Source organism: Oncorhynchus kisutch, linkage group LG30, assembly GCF_002021735.2.
Source record: "Oncorhynchus kisutch isolate 150728-3 linkage group LG30, Okis_V2, whole genome shotgun sequence".
NCBI classification, from domain to species: Eukaryota; Metazoa; Chordata; class Actinopteri; order Salmoniformes; family Salmonidae; genus Oncorhynchus; species Oncorhynchus kisutch.
The window spans coordinates 31,459,094-31,478,477 of NC_034203.2; the positions used below are offsets into that span (position 1 = coordinate 31,459,094).

At 46.4% G+C, this 19,384-nt stretch overlaps 2 protein-coding genes across 4 annotated transcripts; one reads left to right on the forward strand and one right to left on the reverse strand.

The window, feature by feature from the left end:
• nfatc4 (nuclear factor of activated T cells 4) lies at positions 1-8,236 on the reverse strand. 2 transcript variants are annotated; one of them, XM_031810636.1, is made up of 13 exons: positions 7,709-8,236; positions 5,386-5,549; positions 3,655-4,164; positions 3,388-3,563; positions 3,106-3,268; positions 2,900-3,000; positions 2,690-2,791; positions 2,319-2,506; positions 1,782-1,922; positions 1,567-1,625; positions 1,353-1,479; positions 479-1,177; positions 1-320 (listed from the first exon to the last, which is right to left on the reverse strand). In XM_031810636.1, exons 1-13 carry the CDS (start codon positions 7,887-7,889, stop codon positions 250-252), a joined length of 2,682 nt encoding a protein of 893 aa, XP_031666496.1. In that variant the 5' UTR covers positions 7,890-8,236; the 3' UTR covers positions 1-249. The 2 variants fall into 2 exon arrangements, with proteins under 2 accessions (XP_031666496.1, XP_031666497.1); XM_031810637.1 differs by having other exon boundaries at positions 1,567-1,622; positions 7,709-8,235.
• Positions 8,237-9,018: 782 nt separating this feature from the next.
• ltb4r2b (leukotriene B4 receptor 2b) lies at positions 9,019-17,884 on the forward strand. 2 transcript variants are annotated; one of them, XM_020467519.2, is made up of 5 exons: positions 9,019-9,088; positions 16,003-16,622; positions 16,928-17,128; positions 17,246-17,289; positions 17,418-17,884. In XM_020467519.2, the coding sequence occupies exons 2-5, from the start codon at positions 16,020-16,022 to the stop codon at positions 17,671-17,673; spliced, it is 1,104 nt and encodes a 367-aa protein (XP_020323108.1). In that variant the 5' UTR covers positions 9,019-9,088; positions 16,003-16,019; the 3' UTR covers positions 17,674-17,884. The 2 variants fall into 2 exon arrangements, with proteins under 2 accessions (XP_020323108.1, XP_020323107.1); XM_020467518.2 differs by lacking the exon at positions 9,019-9,088 and adding an exon at positions 12,460-12,698.
• The last annotated feature ends 1,500 nt before the right edge of the window (positions 17,885-19,384 follow it).

A 19,384-nucleotide genomic window follows, 5' to 3' on the forward strand; every position in this document is an offset into this window, starting at 1 on the left:
CCAATAACACACATTTACTTGTATAATTTATATTGAAAACTGGTTAAAAACATTTGTCTCCCTTATATAAACGGTAAAATGTATCTGTAATCATACTTACAACTGTGCCCTTGCCATTTAATCCCCATTCAGTATTGTCATATTTGAGCAATACATCATAAACCAAGTGCATAGAAAAAGGTGTGATATGGTAGCAATAAAGCGCTTCATACTATAACAACTGAACCAGACAGGAGAGTACTGAGCTTGTCATCCTGGTTGGCTGTCCGTCTGTGAGCCCGACTGGAACGATCTGATGTCTTCTCCTATGAACTCAGTCACTGTAGTCAAAAAGACACAGCAGCCAGTCAGAAGTTTAGACATTAATTTATGCTGTATATCAATCCATCAAACATGTTATATTATATGTATTGTTATTCTTGTAACAATGGAGATCAATATCAATTAGAACTTCGTACTGTACATGCAAACCTCTCACCTTCCTCTAATGTAATGTGGTGAATAGATGATGAGCTGGCAAATTCCAGGGGGGTCGTCTGCATTTTAGACCCAGCCTGAGCCTCCCTTTCCCGAGGTCCCCTGCCCTGGTGGTCCCATACCTCGTTGTGGGAGTATGGTGGTGGGTAGAAGTCCTGATACGGGCTGGAGTTGGAAGGAGGCGAGGGGCAGACCTCCTGAGGGTAGGGGTAGTGGGGGTAGGGTGAGGTAGTCATGGGGGGAAGAGAGGAGGAGGAGATGGGGCTGCCTGCGGGGAAGGGACTCAGAGAGGAGGAGTGGGAGGGAGAGGGGGAGGAGGACAGGTATGGGGAGTCCAGCCATGGGGAGGGAGAGGGAGGTTGGGAGACTCTGGGGTACAGGGGAGGCAGTAGCTCGGTGAAGCCCAGCTCCAAGTTCTCAAAGCTGGGGCGTCTTTCTGACAGAGAACCTCTGCTGTCACCCACAGCTTCAGGCTTGTGGCAGTACTCCTCCTGGTAGCCATGGCCTTGGTAGGGGGGAGAGTAGGCTGAAGGGTAGGGGGGCAGGTGCAAAGCTAGCCCTCTCTCCTTGGGCGTGGGATCATTCCTCAGGTGCAGACCACTGTCCACCCTGCTGGACCCCCCCATGGAGCAGAGTGTCACCCCCTCCAGGGGCAAGACAGAGGGATGCGAGAGCAGAGGGTCATCCTCTTTAAACATGACTGAGGGCGAGAGAGAGAGCGTGAGAGTGAGAGAGGGAGAGAAAATAAGTGGTAATAAGCCCCTAACCTTGTAGATAAATACCATCAGGATAAATTGTTCAAAATGAACCAAAAACAACAAAGATAGTTCCAGTCTAAGCTGAGAGACTGATGGATGAAGTGAAGGGAGACTCACCCGGCAGATACTTGAAACAGTGAGTGCTGCTCCTTTTCCTCTTCCCGTTGGAGACATAAAGGCACACAGATACTGGGCGGTTCACAGACAGGTCACCATAGGCTGGAATTTGCACACACAGCAAGCACTGTGGGATGACAATATGAACAATGTACATTACAGTTTTAATACATGTCCGCTGAAACACAAATAGACCCAGAAACATACTATTTACCTCACTACTGTTGTCACGGTCAACATGTGCCTCCTCTTCCCACTGTAGCTTTCCATCTGCTAAATAAGGATATTAATTATACCTCATTTCATGGATGGTGCACATTGAAGAAAAGAAGAACATGCACACACAAATGTTATGTTATCCTATCTTTGTGGGAACCTAAGATTAATTTTCATTAAAAATCCTAACTTCCCCTATCCCGAACCCTTTACCTGTCCCTCTTTCCATAAAAAGCACTCTGGACATGGGCAGGAAGTTAGATCCACCCAACAGTAGCTCCTCCCCTCCTTCCACAGAGCACGATATGACACTGACTGACTCCACCACTGGCAGCTCCTGAGCAGAGCGCTGGGCTGAGGAGACAAAGAGAGACAGAGAAACACAGCGAGACACAGAGAGACACAGAGAAACACAGCGAGACACAGAGAGACACAGAGCGACACAGCGAGACACAGCGAGACACAGAGAGAGAGGACAGAATACAGATGATTCACTAGGATATTCAGAAACCTTATCAAAATACAAGCTCAAAGTAAGAGACTGGACAGGGAGAAAAAAAGAAGTTTTGCATTGTCACAATGTGTTGTTTTACAGGGTCAGCCACAGCACCCCTAGAACAAATAAGGATTAGGTGCCTTGCTCAAAGGGACATCGACTGATTTTTCACCTTGTTGACTCAGGTATTCAAACCAGCAACCCTTCAGTTACTGGCCCAACGCTCTAACCGTTAGGCTACCTGCCATACTCACAGCACTCAATAGGCACGGAGGTAACCTGCAGGGCCAGCATCCGTCCAGGTGGGGCCACGGGAAGGCCAAGGGGGAGGTGGGTACGGAACACTAGGCGCACACGCGTGTTTTTCCTCCCTACATCTGTCTCTCCTTTCCTCAGCTCGATGTCCGAGTTCCTCAGCTTCAGAATGCCAGCGCAGTCAATGCTGAAACAGAGATAGGCTGTTATACTCAGCACACAGACAGACACTCACACAGTGCAAAATAGCATGTAAAAGCGCATCCTAGTATTTACACACATACAGGAAAGCTATTCTTTCTGCCTACTCAGTTACCCCCATACAAAGCCGTTGATATCTATGAGCTTTATCTCTCTGGTAGATACTCACAGGGCAGTCATGTTGGTCTCTGGGTTGAGGGGGATGTCCAGTATTTTGGTGCCAGCCTGTACACTCTCCTGACTGGCAGTACCCACCATCTTACCTGTTACCCTGAGGATCAAAAGAAGCATCTTAACAATAAAAACAAAAACACATCAAAACACTGATGTAGCACATACTATCATAGATTGATTGGTGTATTGTTGCACGGTAACCTACCTGTGTATCTGATAGAAAGGATGAGGCCGGATGGACCTGTCATCAGCTGTTCCCACAAACACCTGCAAAGAGAGGGGCTGTCTCTCTGTGTATCCAGTCAGCTGGGAGAGAAGAGAGCTGTTGTTTAGATATATACTGTATATGTTAGTCTGGGATTGAAGCCATAAACAAATCAAGCTTTCTTTAATTTAATCCATTTATTATACCGTAACAACCGGATGTCCCCCTGGTGATGCCTTGACGGCTCCTCTGCTTCCTTCTGTCTCGTAGTGGGCTCGGTGGTGTGGGCGGGGCTGCACGTCGATACGCAACTCATATTGGTCAAACTGAGTTGGCAGTGGCCAATCAAGTGGCGGTAGAGCATTGGATCTGTAAGAACAATGGACCTGTCAGATGTGTGGGCGGAGCGGGCTATCCTGGCCATCCAAACAATAATAATGGCAAGTCAACACAGTGTTGAGGGATACTGTATAAACATAGTGTGTAACCTGAACATAGGGCTGTGGGCGCTGGCTCTGGTCCTCCCCCAACCCAGAGCAGGGGGCACAGACAGGTAGTCCATGCCCATGGATGCAACCTCTCTCCTTTGCTGCAGTGGCTCTGGCAGTGGGCAGTGGGAGCTATGGGCTGGACCCTGCTCCTGCTCCACATCCCTGGGGGAGACCTGGAGGACACAAACAATGGATTTCTGGTTGAGCATCAAGACAAACCCCTATGGAACCTAAGTTCTAAGAACCACCAGCCAGCCACCTTACCTGCTCCAGTGACGTCTTCCTAGTTTTCTGTGGAATGCTCAGCTCAAAGCTGCTGTTGTGAGCTTGTGACTGAGAGGTGGAGTCTTCTCCCTCCAGGGTACAGGAGTGGTCCTCAGAGTAGCTGCTCCTGCGGGACGTGCAGGGGGAGGCCAGAGGGGAGTTCCTGCGCTTCTTACCCCCCGGTGAGGTGGGCCGGGAGGAGGGTGACAGGCAGAAATGGGAGGTGACCTCATTGAGCTCCTCCTCCTCCACCAGCAGCGAATCACAGCTGGACGCAGGACTGAGCCAGCCGCGAGAGGAGGGGCTGGAGGCAGGGCTTGGGCTCAGGGACCCAGCGCCGGTGCTGCCTTCGCGGTAGCAGAATGGGTCCATTAGGGGAAGGTAGAGGCGCTCCCTGTCCCATCCACCTCCTGTGTCCCAGAAGTTACTTCCTGCTGGGGCAGTGTCATCCTCTGGGGAGATAGTGGTGATCTGGATGCTAGGGCACTCCAAAACATGGGACTCTGACACCTGGGAGAGAGATGGGAGAGAGAGAGAGAGAGAGAGAGAGAGAGAGAGAGAGAGAGAGAGAGAGAGAGAGAGAGAGAGAGAGAGAGAGAGAGAGAGAGAGAGAGAGAGAGAGAAAGAGAGAGAGAGAGAGAGAGAGAGAGAGAGAGAGAGAGAGAGAGAGAGAGAGAGAGAGAGAGAGAGAGAGAGAGAGAGAGAAAGAGAGAGAGAGAGAGAGAGAGAGAGAGAGAGAGAGAGAGAGAGAGAGAGAGAGAGAGAGAGAAGTTAGAACATTAACAATAGAGAAATGCAGGGACCATAGTGTTTGCCTGCCTACCCAACCGGTTCCGGTCAAACGCTACGCCACCCCCACGGCCGTTAGTTTCTTCTCCGCAATGAGTGGGGATCTGAGTACCTCCCCAAAAATTTATAGAATGCATACACATTCTAACCGTTCTGATTGGTCCCATAAACCGATGGGTTGGGCCAGATTCAGAACACACATGGGTAAAGTGGCATTTAGGAAATTTGTCATGGGCGCAGCGCTCAATGGCACTGCGTCACTACAGACCCGAGTTCGATCCCAGGCTGTGTCACAACGGCCGTGACCAGGAGTCCCATAGCGCGGCGCACAATTGGCCCAGCGTCGTCCAGGTTAGGGGAGGATTTGGCCGGGGGTGCTTTACTTGGCTCATCGCGCCCTAGCGACTCCTTGTGGAGGGCCGGGCACCTGCAGGCTGAATTCGGTCGTAAGGTGAACAGTGTTTCTTCCGACACATTGGTGCAGCTGGCTTCCGGGTTGAGAGGGCAGGTGTTAAGAAGCGCGGATTGGCAGGTCATGTTTCAGAGGACGCATGACTCAACCTTCGCCTCTCCCGAGCCCGTTTTGGAGTTGCAGCGATAAGACAAGATCGTAATTGAATATCACAAAATCATTAAAATAAAATATCACTCAAATAAATAAACATTCGTAATTGGCTTTTATACTCCGATTGGTTACTGATGATCCAATCGCTGATGACTTTCTTTTGTACAACACCCTTCATTTTCACCACAAATGACTTCAATGATGACAGTCTCAGACTGAAGTATGTTGCGAACATAGAGCAGCGAAAGAATTGTTGGAGTCGTCAGGCAACCATACTGTAGGGAACTGTATGGCTTTTAGCATCATTTATGACATACATTTATGAGTCACTGTCCCACTCTCACTGACCAGGAGAGTAACATCTCCGATTCGCTCACCTGTACAGATCTCGCTGGAAGGCTCTCATAGGTCCCACTGAACTCCCTCACCAAGGCACGCCTGGGGGGCGGGGAATGCATCCCAGCCCTTTGACTTGCTGAAGAATACGTTGGGGTAGGGATGCCGATTGGCTGGCCTACGTGAGTGGTATCCAGGTGGCTCTCTGTGACCAAACAAAAATGTTGGAGAGGGTTGTTAGTAGTCTCCCAGTTACAGGTTGACATGGTAAGCTTTAGCCTACTGAGTTCACCGTAAAGAGATGGTACAGATCTAGAATACATTAAAGTTTCAGAGTAACCAGTTATGTCCACTACAACTATAAAAAACATACCCTAACTCTATTGCTTCAGAAATAACATAGAGGGGGCTTAAGGTTGTTTATAAAATAGGTAAGTAAATGTTCCATATTTGTGTTTTTACATCAAACATTTCCCTGCTGTGGTGCAATAGACAGTACGGGACAGTTAGGTTCACTGTAGAGCACTGTGTGCATCACTTTCCAGTATGGATCATTGGTCAGCCTAGTGCATCAGTTATAAGGTACAATATACACTGTGGTAACATCCCTAGGTTGGGGTGTGGTATACGAGTTGTATGCCAGTGTGGGCAGGAAATAAATGCTTTAGTGGGTGAGAGGGGTGTGTATCAAAAGCTGAAAGGGGAAAGGAGTGAGGGGGAGAGGAGAGGGAGAACGGAGGGAGAGGAGAGGCAGAACGGAGGGAGGAGAGGGAGAACGGAAAGAGAGTAGAGGGATAGTAGATGGAGAGGAGAGGAGAGGAGAGGAGAGGAGAGGAGAGGAGAGGAGAGGAGAGGAGAGGAGAGGAGAGGAGAGGAGAGGAGAGGAGAGGAGAGGAGAGGAGAGGAGAGGAGAGGAGAGGAGAGGAGAGGAGAGGAGAGGAGAGGAGAGGAGAGGAGAGGGAGAACGGAGGGAGAGTAGAGGGAGAACGGAGGGAGAGGAGAGGGAGAACGGAGGGAGAGGAGAGGCAGAACGGAGGGAGAGGAGAGGGAGACAGAAAGAGAGTAGAGGGATAGTAGATGGAGAGGAGAGGAGAGGAGAGGAGAGGAGAGGAGAGGAGAGGAGAGGAGAGGAGAGGAGAGGAGAGGAGAGGAGAGGAGAGGAGAGGAGAGGAGAGGAGAGGAGAGGAGAGGAGAGGAGAGGAGAGGAGAGGAGAGGAGAGGAGAGGAGAGGGATAGTAAATGGAGAGCAGAGGGAGAGTAGAGGGAGAGGAGAGGAGAGGGAGAGGGAGAACGGAGGGAGAGTAGAGGGAGAACGGAGGGAGAGGAGAGGGAGAACGGAGGGAGAGGAGAGGCAGAACGGAGGGAGAGGAGAGGGAGACAGAAAGAGAGTAGAGGGATAGTAGATGGAGAGGAGAGGAGAGGAGAGGAGAGGAGAGGAGAGGAGAGGAGAGGAGAGGAGAGGAGAGGAGAGGAGAGGAGAGGAGAGGAGAGGAGAGGAGAGGAGAGGAGAGGAGAGGAGAGGAGAGGAGAGGAGAGGAGAGGAGAGGAGAGGAGAGGAGAGGAGAGGAGAGGGAGGTGTGTATGTGGTGCATGCTCAGTAAACAGAGATTGCGGTTCCATCCAGATGGCAGCTGTTAACTCCACTCACACGCACAGCTGATTAAAACCACATTGAGTTCTGCTCTTACACACACACACACACACACACACACACACACACACACACACACACACACACACACACACACACACACACACACACACACACACACACACACACACACACACAAGCATGCAATACACAGCACACATAGTAGGCTACAGAACACAAGAACTCCATGCACATGAACACACATCCCCCAGACACAGATAAGCACGTGTGCACATACAGTACATCCAGACCGGGGCTCTCCAACCCTGTTCCTGGAGAACTACTGTCCTGTAGTTTTTCAATCCAACCCCAATCTAGCGTGTCTGATTCTAATAATTAGCTGGTTGATCAACCAAATCAGGTTAGTTACAACTGGGGTTGGAGTGAAAACCTACAGGAGGGTAGCTCTCAAAGAACAGGGTTGGAGAGCCCTGATCAGACACATAACTCATCTATACCTGGGTAGAGAGAGAGAGAACATTAGGCCAAATAATTGTACAAATAAATGATAAACTACTCAGAACAAGTCAACTAAATCATTCACATTATATACACCACACACAGGAATGTCTCTACGTTGTGGATGAGTTGCCTACATTGGGGACCATTGAACGGCCTTCAATCTTCCTTTCCTTATCTGTCAATCTCTCTCTCGGTCAATCTCTCCCACATTCACAAACATTCACACACACTATTCAAGAAAGGGTTCTAACCAGTATTGCTCGACTCTAGGAGCGACAGGGCGCTCTCTGTCCTCTCCCCCACGATAGTGTGCTCCTGGTCCGCGTTGCACAGCGGGGATGGGCCCCGGAGTTGGCGCGTCGGGTCCTCCTCAAAAACCAACTTGAACTCGAACTCCCCCTCCTCCCAACCAGAACCCGGCGCAGCCCCCATCCCCACAGCAAGAGAAAAAAAGTCTGCGAAACGGATGAAGAGAACTCCCAGTTGAACAGATAGTGTGATCTGCTGTGTTATTTCATAATGATAATTTCCTTGGTCCTTTTCATTCGAAGTTTTGGAGAAGACAGATTTAAATAAATATATCGTTGAGTTCTTTGAAGTCCGTTAGCCATAGGACCGGTATCTATCTATTCCTCTATCATCACAGGCTATCTACCAGTCTTTAATTCTAATGCTCTGTCGCCATCCTTTCTTCTATCCGACCAGAAAAAAAAGTGTATCAAATATTTTGTCGTCCTTTACCCTTAATTGCCTTTGGGTGAGTTGCCCAGCCCAGTTTGGACCGTTACTCGATCTCAATTGGACATTTCGTTTGTCAGTCAATGAGACCCTCTCACCCTCCCCTCTCCCCTTTTCCCCCTGCCTGTGTCCATGAGCCGGGATGTTCTTTTCACATTCTGTGCTTAGTTTACGTTTTTTTAAAAACTTTTTCCCAGTTCTTAACATAACTAATATGTTAAGTAGGCTATAGCCTATATATTATTGCCTACATTTCCTCTGATAGTTTGACAGTACATCCTTGTATTTCCAGAAGTTTTCTGTTTTCGCTCCCTCCCTCAAACACCAAACTTTTTAAATGTATCAACTCGAGTGTAAAAAAGTAATGAAGTGACCCTCTTGAGCCAGATGTTTGGCTGGTGGGCTGTTCCTCCTTGCTGTGGCCTCACTGTATGTCCCTGTGCTCTCTGTCATAAAAAGGACCATGATTCTTCGCTGTCATTCAGAGAGCATAAGGAGGCCAGGCTGTTTCCTGTGGTGTTTACATGATTTACCCCCTCTGTCTTGTCATTCTCCTTTCCTACTCCCATTACCCATCTCAGCCTTTTTCTTTTCCCTCCCCCATGTTACTCCCCTTGCTCTCCCAGGCTCCCCCCCTCCCCTCTACCTTCCTCTCTCTCCCTCCCTTGCAAGATCTGTTTCTCATTATCCTCTGTAGTCTGTACTCTGTCTGAGATGGGAGACGAAAAACTTAAATAAACATGCTCTCTCCCTCCCTCAATCCCTCTCTTTCCCTAGCCCCCCCCCCCCCCCTCTCTCACCCCCCCCCCCCCCTCCAGTTCTCACAATCATCATGTTATACTGGAGCTGGATGCTTTTTTCTCTCACTTTCTATCTTTCATACTCTTGGAGATGTGAGTATCTTCTATCCAAATGAAGATGATTATATTTGGTAAATGTTTATGCGCAATCAAGATTGACTAAAGACTGCTCATTATTTAGGGTAAAATGTAGTTTATATTGTGGGGGATTGGGATTTATTCTATAGGATTGTAGAATTATCTCGCCTTCATAAGGTCTTGGCAAGAGATAAAAATAGTTTTGGGGAGTTTATATAACCAGTAGGGTTATATTTGGGAGGCATATGAGTGTTACAAATTGAAAGGATGCTAATGTGGGTCAAATCCTCAGGCTGGGTTTCAGTTGCTGTTGGATGTCAACGGTTGAATGTCAAATTAATTGACAGAGGAAGGAGGATATAACAATGTGGATATATTGCCACCATGTGGTAGAAAGGTGGAACAGTCTTTCCACAGTATTGGAGATGATGGTGTAAATGCCTCAGTTTCCAACATATTACTACATTATCTGAAGGAACGTTTTGAACGCAGTGAACATTCCAGACAAAATAACTCTCATCATAGGTTCAGTATCTCCAAACACCAGTGGGAAGCATTTATGATAATATTTTAATATTTCAACTCACAGAGGAAATAGGCATACAGGTGATAATGACAGAGATGGAAGGACTGAACTAAAACCAGAGAAAGATAAGAACTGGATGGATGTTTTGGTGGCTGGGTGTATGTGTTAGATGGGAACTGAATAAAGATATCAAGATATCTTAGAAAGTTACTTTTGTTTTTGAATGAGAAGCAAATGTTTCGTCAATTAAAATGACATCAAATTGATCAGAAATACAGTGTAGATATTGTAAATGTTGTAAATATTGTAGCTGAAAATGGCATATTTTGAATGGAATATCTACGTAGACGTACAGAGGCCCATTATCAGCAACCATCACTCCAGTCTCAACATCAACAGTGAAGAGACGACTCCGGGATGCTGGCCTTCTAGGCAGAGTTCCTCTGTCCAGTGTCTGTATTCTTTTGCCCATCTTAATATTTTATTTTTATTGGCCAGTCTGAGATATGGCTTTTTCTTTGCAACTCTGCCTAGAAGGCCAGCATCCCGGAGTCGCCTCTTCTGTTGACGTTGAGACTGGTGTTTTGCGGGTGCTATTTAATGAAGCTGCCAGTTGAGGACTTGTGAGGAATCTGTTTCTCAAACTAGACACTCTAATGTACTTGTCCTCTTGCTCAGTTCTGCACCGAGGCCTCCCACTCCTCTTTCTATTATGGTTAGAGCCAGTATGCTCTGTTCTGAGAAGGGAGTAGGCCATAGCGTGGTACGAGATCTTCAGTTCTTAGCAATTTCTCGCATGGAATAGCCTTCATTTCTCAGAACAAGAATAGACTGACGAGTTTCAGAAGAAGGTTCTTTGTTTCTGGCCATTTTGAGCCTGTAATCAAACACACAAATGCTGATGCTCCAGATACACAACTAGTCTAAAGAAGGCCAGTTGTATTGCTTCTTTAATCAGACAACAGTTTTACGTTGTGCTCACATAATTGCAAAAGGGGTTTCTAATGATCAATTAGCCTTTTATAATGATAAACTTGGATTAGCTAACACAACATGCCATTGGAACACAGGAGTGATGGTTGCTGATAATGGGTCTCTGTAAGGCTATGTAGATATTCCATTCAAAAGCAGCCGTTTCCAACTACAATAGTAATTTACAACGTCTACACTGTACTCTGATCAATTTGATGTTATTTTAATGGACAAAAAAAAGGACATTTCTAAGTGACCCCAAACTTTTAAACAGTAGTATATATATATATATATATATATATATAGTGGCAGACCAGGGGGTTGTGTCAAAACATTTGCACAGATCAGACACAGAGTAGGATTAGCTCAGTTTCAAAGGTGTTTATTAAAATAATAGTTCAAAAGAAAATAATAGGTCTCCCCCATGAGACCCTCTCCGGGATACCATCTTCTGGGCTCCGGGTCTTACTGTATCCCCCATGAGACCCTCTCCGGGATACCATCTTCTGGGCTCCGGGTCTTACTGTATCCCCCATGAGACCCTCTCTGGGATACCATCTTCTGGGCTCCGGGTCTTACTGTATCCCCCATGACACCCTCTCTGGGATACCGTCTTCTGGGCTCCGGGTCTTACTGTATCCCCCATGAGAACCTCTCTGGGATACTGTCTTCTGGGCTCCGGGTCTTACTGTATCCCCCATGAGACCCTCTCTGGGATACCATCTTCTGGGCTCCGGGTCTTACTGTATCCCCCATGAGACCCTCTCCGGGATACCGTCTTCTGGGCTCCGGGTCTTACTGTATCCCCCATGAGACCCTCTCCGGGATACCGTCTTCTGGGCTCCGGGTCTTACTGTATCCCCCATGAGACCCTCTCTGGGATACCGTCTTCTGGGCTCCGGGTCTTACTGTATCCCCCATGAGACCCTCTCTGGGATACCGTCTTCTGGGCTCCGGGTCTTACTGTATCCCCCATGAGACCCTCTCCGGGATACCGTCTTCTGGGCTCCGGGTCTTACTGTATCCCCCATGAGACCCTCTCCGGGATACCATCTTCTGGGCTCCGGGTCTTACTGTATCCCCCATGAGACCCTCTCCGGGATACCATCTTCTTGGCTCCGGGTCTTACTGTATCCCCCATGAGACCCTCTCCGGGATACCATCTTCTGGGCTCCGGGTCTTACTGTATCCTGTGGGGATCAAAATCTGAACTCACTCCTGTTACCTCTGCAACCGTCCCCAACTATACAGGTGTCCTTTCTTGCTCTTTCCCTTACATAGACTGACCAGGTGAATCCTGGTGAAAGCTATGATCCCTTACTGAAGTCTCTTAAATCCACATCAATCACTGTAGATGATTGAGACAAAAATTGAGACAATTGAGACATAGTGTGCCATTTAGAGGGTAAATGGGCAAGACAAAAAATATAAGTGCCTTAGAAGGGGGTATGTCATGAGTGAGGATGTTGAATCAACGTGGAAAACTGATTGGATTTGCAAAAGTAATCGACTTTAGGGCATTTCGTATTTTTTACCTAAATCCAATGACATGATGACATTTTTTGTTGACGTTGAATTCACATTAGTTGACAACTCAACTAAATGTAAATCAAATCTAGACATTGAACTGATGTCTGTGCCCAGTTGGCAGACACAATGCGTGCCTGACTACCTCTAAAGGTGGTCAGGAAGATCATATTCAGATCACAATGTGTCTTTTAATCTTCTACACCTGTCTGATAATGTGGGTACAATCAGAATATTGGCAAGATCAGGACAAAGGGTGGAAGGTTGGCACCAGGAAAAACACCGCTGTGGAGGGTGTGTGTGTGAAAGAGAGTGAGAGGTTGGAGACTAAAGGAAGGACACACCTCTCTCGCCCTTCAGAGCATGTTACAGCTTGTGGAGCAGCACATTTATTAGACACAGTAGCAGGGAAAGACAGGGGGAACAAGCAGTTGTAAAGAAAAAATAGAATGAGAGAGGGAGTTGGATACAAGCTGTCAGAAAAGAGAGATAAACAAAGAGTATAGATAAACACAAAACTATTGCCACCATATGGTTACACACCCTACTCAGATCCATTGCCTTCTTCGTCATCCTCTGAAGTCTTGATTGTGTAGTAAGGTGAGTGGATGCAAATATCCTGAATTTTTCCCTGGGATATACTTGATTCTCTCTCTCAGTCTCTCTCTCAGTCTCTCTCTCTCTCTCTCTCTCTCTCTTTCTCTTTCGTTCTCTCTCTCTCTCTCTCTCTTTCTCTTTCGTTCTCTCTCTCTCTCTCTCTCTCTCTCTCTCTCTCATAATCATTCCTAATTCATTTCCAATTTTCTTATTTTCCAATTCCATCTATCTATCTTCTTTCCCTCTCATCTCCATGTGTTGATGAATGAATCCTGTCTCTGTGTGGTTCTGTGTGTTCCTTGCTGTTGACGTAACTCTGCCTTGATTCTTATGTTGACACATAAGGTCAGCTTTTGAAATCCACTTCAAACAGTGTAGATGAAGGGGAGGAGACAGACTAAAGAAGGATTTTTAATTCTTGCGATAATTGAGACAGGGATTGTGTATGTGTGCCATTCAGAGGGTGAATGAGCAAGACAACAGATTAGGTGTTCCAGATGTTTTCTACACTCAGTGTATAATACAATGCACTTTCCACTGCTGTTCACTTTTTTTATTTGACAAAATGACTGCACAAGTGGAAACTTGTTGCCCTGTTCATAGCCTGATTGACAAAATGACTGCACAAGTGGAAACTTGTTGCCCTGTTCATAGCCTGATTGACAAAATGTCCACTTCTGTGAACCATTATTTGGTGTCCTTCCTCTTCATAGCTTTACAGAAATATAATTTTTTGGGGGTAGAAATAGAAATTACACCACGGAGGAAGACAAGCATAATACCTGTGATGATAAGAGGAAATTATTTTGGCAATGTGGAGTACAGAGAGCGATACAGAGAGATATACAGAGAGAGATACAGAGAGAGATACAGAGAGAGAGAGAAGGAGGGAGGAAATCAAGAGAAGTCTATGACTATCGAAGTGGAGTCTTTTAAAGGAGCAGCGTTAATATTTGGCATGTTTTAGCATGCCATCTCTGTGTTGTGACAATATACTGTTGGCCAGGAGGGCTAATGTGAATATTTGCTTGCCTGTGTCAGTGGCAAAATGTTTTATGTGTGCTGCAAACACATTGTCTACCGCAAAGATACAACAGTGAGTGAGGGTTGAGCAACATGTAGCCCCAACCTCAAATAGAATTATATCCCAAAGCTATTTCTATCAGTGTAAACATGACCTTGGATGCCCTGCTTCACTAACGTCAATGAGGTGAGATTTGGAAGGATGGACTCGTGAAACTAGTGTAAACCATATGCAAAACAATCCACCTAATTTTGAGTTGGTGACAGTTCTGTGATATGCTACATGCATGACCAAAACTATGGGGACACCTGCTCGTCGAACATCTCATTGCAAAATCATGTTCATTCATATGGAGTTAGTTCCCCCTTTGCTGCTATAAGAGCCTCCACTCTTCTGGGAAGACTTTCTCCTAGATGTTGGAACATGGCTGCAGGGACTTGCTACCATTCAGCCACAAGAGCATTAGTGTGGTCGGACACTGCTGTTGGGCGATTAGGCTTGGCTCAGAGTCTACGTTCAAATTCATCCCAAAGGTGTTTGATGGGGGTAAGGTCAGGGATTTCTGCTGGCCAGTCAAGTTATTCCACACCGATCTTGACAAACCATTTCTGTATGCCCCTTGCTTTGTTCATGGGGACATTGTCATGTTGAAACAGTAAAGCTGGCAACCGTTCCCTAAATGGTTGCCAGCCGCACCAATGTGTCAGAGAAAACACGGCCCAACTGACAACCGAGTCACAAGGACTCTTTAGAGCACAATGAGCCAAGGAAATCCCGCCGGCCAACCCCTCCCTAACCCAGACAACGGTAGGCCATTTGTGCACCGCCCCATGGGTCTCTCGGTCACGGCCGGCTGTGGCACAGCCTGGGATAGAACCCAAGGATGTAGTGGCACCTCAGCACTTCGATACAGTGCCTTAGACCACTGCGCCACTCGGGAGGCCCACAGAAAGCCCTTTCCTGTTGCACATGGTGATCTTAGGCTTGTGTGCACCTGCTCGGCCGTGGAAATCCATTTCATGAAGCTCCCGACGAACAGTTATTGTGCTGATGTTGCTTCCAGAGGCAGTTTGGAATTCGGTAGTAAGTGTTGCAACCCGAGGACAGACAATTTTTACGCGTCACGCACTTCAGCACTCAGTGATCCTGTTCTGTGAGCTTGTGTGGCCCACCACTTCGCGGCTGAGCCATTGTTGCTCCTAAATGTTTGCACTTCACAATAACAGCACTTACAGTTGACCGGGGCAGCTCTAGCAAGGCAGAAATTTAACAAACTGACTTGTTGGAAAGGTGGCATCCTATTACGGTGCCACATTGAAAGTCACTGAGCTCTTCAGTAAGGCCATTCTACTGCCAATGTTTGTCTATGGCGATTGCTCAATTTTATACACCTGTCAACAATGGGTGTGTCTGAAATTCAGTAATTTGAAAGGGTGTCCACATAGTTTTGCATATAGAGTGTACTTCCCAAACATATGTCTCTTTCTCTCTACCCTCGTTTACACCTTGTGCTATCGTGAGTTTTGTGAGATCTGATCAATAGGATCCGATCACTATCTGATCAAGGTTTATCGCGTCTACACGTTGTATTAAAATGTGTTTCTTATCCTTCCACTGTGTCAGCACTAAGTTGGTGCCTCCCTGTATGGAAACTATTTGACAGATATTCTTTAAAAATAATCAGAGTTTATTTAAGACAATGATACCATAAATCATTGGTGCTACCTGTGTCAATGATTTTAGAGTGATGATTATAATGATGATTTAAATGGTTTCACCATCCAGGTCTGTTTGATATCCAGACACAATGTGTGCCTGATCACAATCAGATCACAATTTTATTGTCTACACCTGTCTAGAAATGTAGCCTGGGCACAATCAAAATGTAGAAAAGATCAAGACAAAGGGCACATGTTAGCAACAGGTATAAACAAACGGGGCTATTGTTTCGCCCTTTACCTCAGAGCTAATAACCGTACAAATGGCCAATGACATTGATTTCCTCCTTTTTTCTGACTCGTCCATCTCCTTCCTTCTTTAATCACACAGAGATTGAAGATGACAGACAGCACCTTGAGCCCTCAACTAAAACCTTTACATCAAAACAATATGTTCTTAGCTTAGCTTCAATAAGTAAAATGTCTACTGATAACTGTGTTTTATGTAGGTCATACTCTTTGTCAATGACCCAAGCTCTGTGCTACTTTTCAACTTGAAGGTTGATAACATACAGTAGCCATTAGAGTCCATGGATAACTCTGTCTTTCTCCCTCTCTCCCTCAGAGCCGATAACCCTCACTATGGCTAAGAATGGCAGTTCCCTCCTCCATTATCTCAAGTCCACTTCCACCTCTATCCTCTTCACCGAAGACACTGTTGAGGATTCCAACATTGTGAGTAATGACGCCACCACAGCCATAGGAGCCCTCATCTTGGGCCTGGTCTTCCTCCTCGGCGTCCCAGGAAACCTCTTCATCATTTGGAGCATCCTGGCCCGTGCCCGCCAACGCTCCGTTACCACCCTCCTCATCCTCAACCTCGCGTGCGCCGACGGCTTTCTCATGTGCCTTACCATCTTCTTCCTAATTTATCTGGCCAGGCAGAACTGGGACTTTGGCGACCCCATGTGCAAGGGGCTGTTTTACCTGTGCAACACTAACATGTACGCCTCCATCTTCCTCATCACGCTGATGAGCCTGCACAGGCTAGTTGCAGTGGTGTGGCCCCATCGAGTGGCGGCCCTGGCAAGCAAGAAGATGGTGGTGCGGGCAATAGCTGTGCTCTGGGCCCTAGTGTTCTCAATTTCTATCCCTGCTCTGGTGTTCAGGCAGGTGAGGTATGATCATGATGAACAGAACAACACCCACCTGGTGTGTGCCTCAAATCACTCCCGGTCTCGATATGTAAGTTCAAGAGATAAGTGAATATTAAGTTAATAATGAAGTTAGATACATTATATATTTTTTCTGGTTTAAGTATATAGTTATTCAGGATTAGGAAGAGGTTTACATGTTGATACAGGTACAGTCATTATATGACTAGTAAAATCACAGGAGCCTCCCTTTCTTCCTGACATCATAAATCCTAACTAATCTTACATTTTAGCTTGATCTTGGTATGACAGACCCATTCGTGTTCAAATAAGCCTGGTGTTGCACCATGTCATTACATGTGTGCAGTTTATCATTACATAATTTCTCATGTTCAGGTGGTGTACCAGTACACCTTTGAGACAGTAGTGGGATTCCTGGTTCCGTACGGGGTTATAGTGAGCAGCTACGTCTGTATCCTGAGACGCCTCAGACAGACCAAGTTCCCTCGTAAGGTCCGCAGTGAGAAACTCATCCTGGCCATCGTTGTGATGTTTGGCATCTTCTGGTTGCCATATCACCTCAATAACATAATACAGGTGTGTGTGATCATATGGTATTGTTTATCTTGCAATTTCACTCAGTGTGGAGTGTATAGCATAGAAAGTTATACTATTTTACAGTGAAGGAATGACTGTACTTTTTTTCTCTCCTAGGTGGTGGCTGAACAGTTTGATGACAGCTCACCAATGAAAAAGAGGTATGTGACAACCAACCCAACATCTTTCCCCTCCATTTAGCTAAAGTTAAATTTAACATAAGCACCAACACCCATACAATAAGAAAAGGACTTGAACTGCAACATGAACTCTATCCCTCTCTCTGCAGACTAGATATGGTATGGCAGCCCAGTCGTGCTGTGACCTCCGCTCTAGCCTTCATCAGCAGCTGTGCTAACCCTATTCTCTACACCTTTGCTGGAAAATCCTACATCAGAGAGGACGGCATTGCCTTCATGGCTCGGCTCTTCGAGGGGACATCTCTGGACACTGGGATAAAGAAGGGAATTGGACTAAAAGATGCGTTGTCTTTCAGCAGCACTGGGGGTAATGCTGTGAAGAACGAAAAACAGACACTTGTGTAGAGTTGCACTGCACATGCTATCCACTCATCATGACAATGCACTGCTGCACACAGACTGCTTCGAAACCTTTACCTGTCCAAATGGGACCATCTGAAAGAATCCCTACAATATTCAGTGCACCTCGTGTTAGACAAGTTTCTCAGTAGACTCAAAGTCACTGCCACTAATTTTTGTAAATGTGCCCCCCCAAAATTAAATACTTTTAATACACTGCTTGTACTGCTTGAATGTTTGTTGAATCCCATGTTGTAAATAGCACTTATAATACTGGAGAATATTGTGATTAAAATAAGTGTGGAAAATTATTAATAATTTGAGTTCTGAATATGTGAACTCAACTTCAGGTTATAATTACCTAACCAAACAAATCAAATTTTAAGGGTCACATACACGTGATTAGCAGATTTTTATTGCAGGTGTAGCGAAATGCTTGTGCTTCGTCAGTGCAGTAATATCTAACAAATTACACAACATATACCCAATACACACATCTAAGTAGGAATGAATTAAGACTATATACATGTATGGACGAGTGATGTCAGAGCAGAAAGGACTAAGATACAGTAGAATAGAATACAGTATAGGGAGAGGTGCATATGAGATGAGTAATGCACGATATGTAAACATTAAGTGACTAAGATACCGTGACTTATATGTAAACTTCATTAAGGGACCAATATACTGTAGAAGTATAGAAAACAGTATCAGATGAGTAATGCCAGATATGTAAACATTAAAGTGACTAGTGTTCCATTCCTTAAAGTGGCCAGAGATGTATAGTCTATGCCTATAGGTAGCAGCCTCTAATGTGCTAGTGGCCATGAGATAGCTGGAACCAAGAGTCTGAAAAACAGCTTTGATGCACCTGTACTGACCTCGCCTTGTGAATGATAGCGGGGTGAACAGGCAGTGGCTCGGGTGGTTGATGTCCTTGATATTTTTGGCCTTCCTGTGACATTGGATGCTGTACAGTAGGTGTCCTGGAGGGCGGGTAGTGTGCCCCCGGTAAAGCGTTGGGTAGACCGTACCACCCTCTGGAGAGCATTGGTTGCGGGCGGTGCAGTTGCCATACCAGGCTGTGATACAGCCCGACAGGATGCTTTCAATTGTGCATCTGTAAAAGTTTGAGGGTTTTAGGTGACAAGAAAAGTTTGTTTAGCCTCCTGAGGTTGAAGAGGCTCTGTTGCGCCTTCTTCACCACACTGTCTGTGTGGGTGGTCCATCTCAGCGATGTGTACGCCAAGGAACTTGAAGCTTTCCACCTTCTCTGCGGTCTCGTCGATGTAGCTAGGGGGGTGCACCCACGATCATCTCCATTGTTTTGTTGATGTTGAGTGAGGTTGTTTTCCAGGCACCACACTCCCAGAAACCTCACCTCCTCCCTGTAGGCTGTCTCATCATCGTTGGTAATCAAGCCTAATACTGTTGTGTCATCTGCAAACTTGATGATTGAGTTGGAGGCATGCTTGGCCACACAGTCATAGGTGAACAAGGAGTACAGGAGGGGGCTGAACATGTACCCTTGTGGGGCCCCAGTGTTGAGGATCAGCAGAGTGGAGGTGATGTTTCCTACCTTCACCACCCGAATGAGGCCTGTCAGGAAGTCCAGGATCCAGTTGCACAGGGTGGGGTTCAGACCCAGGGTTTCGAGCTTAATGATGAGCTTGCAGGGTACTATGGTGTTGGATGCTGAGCTATAGTCAATAAACAG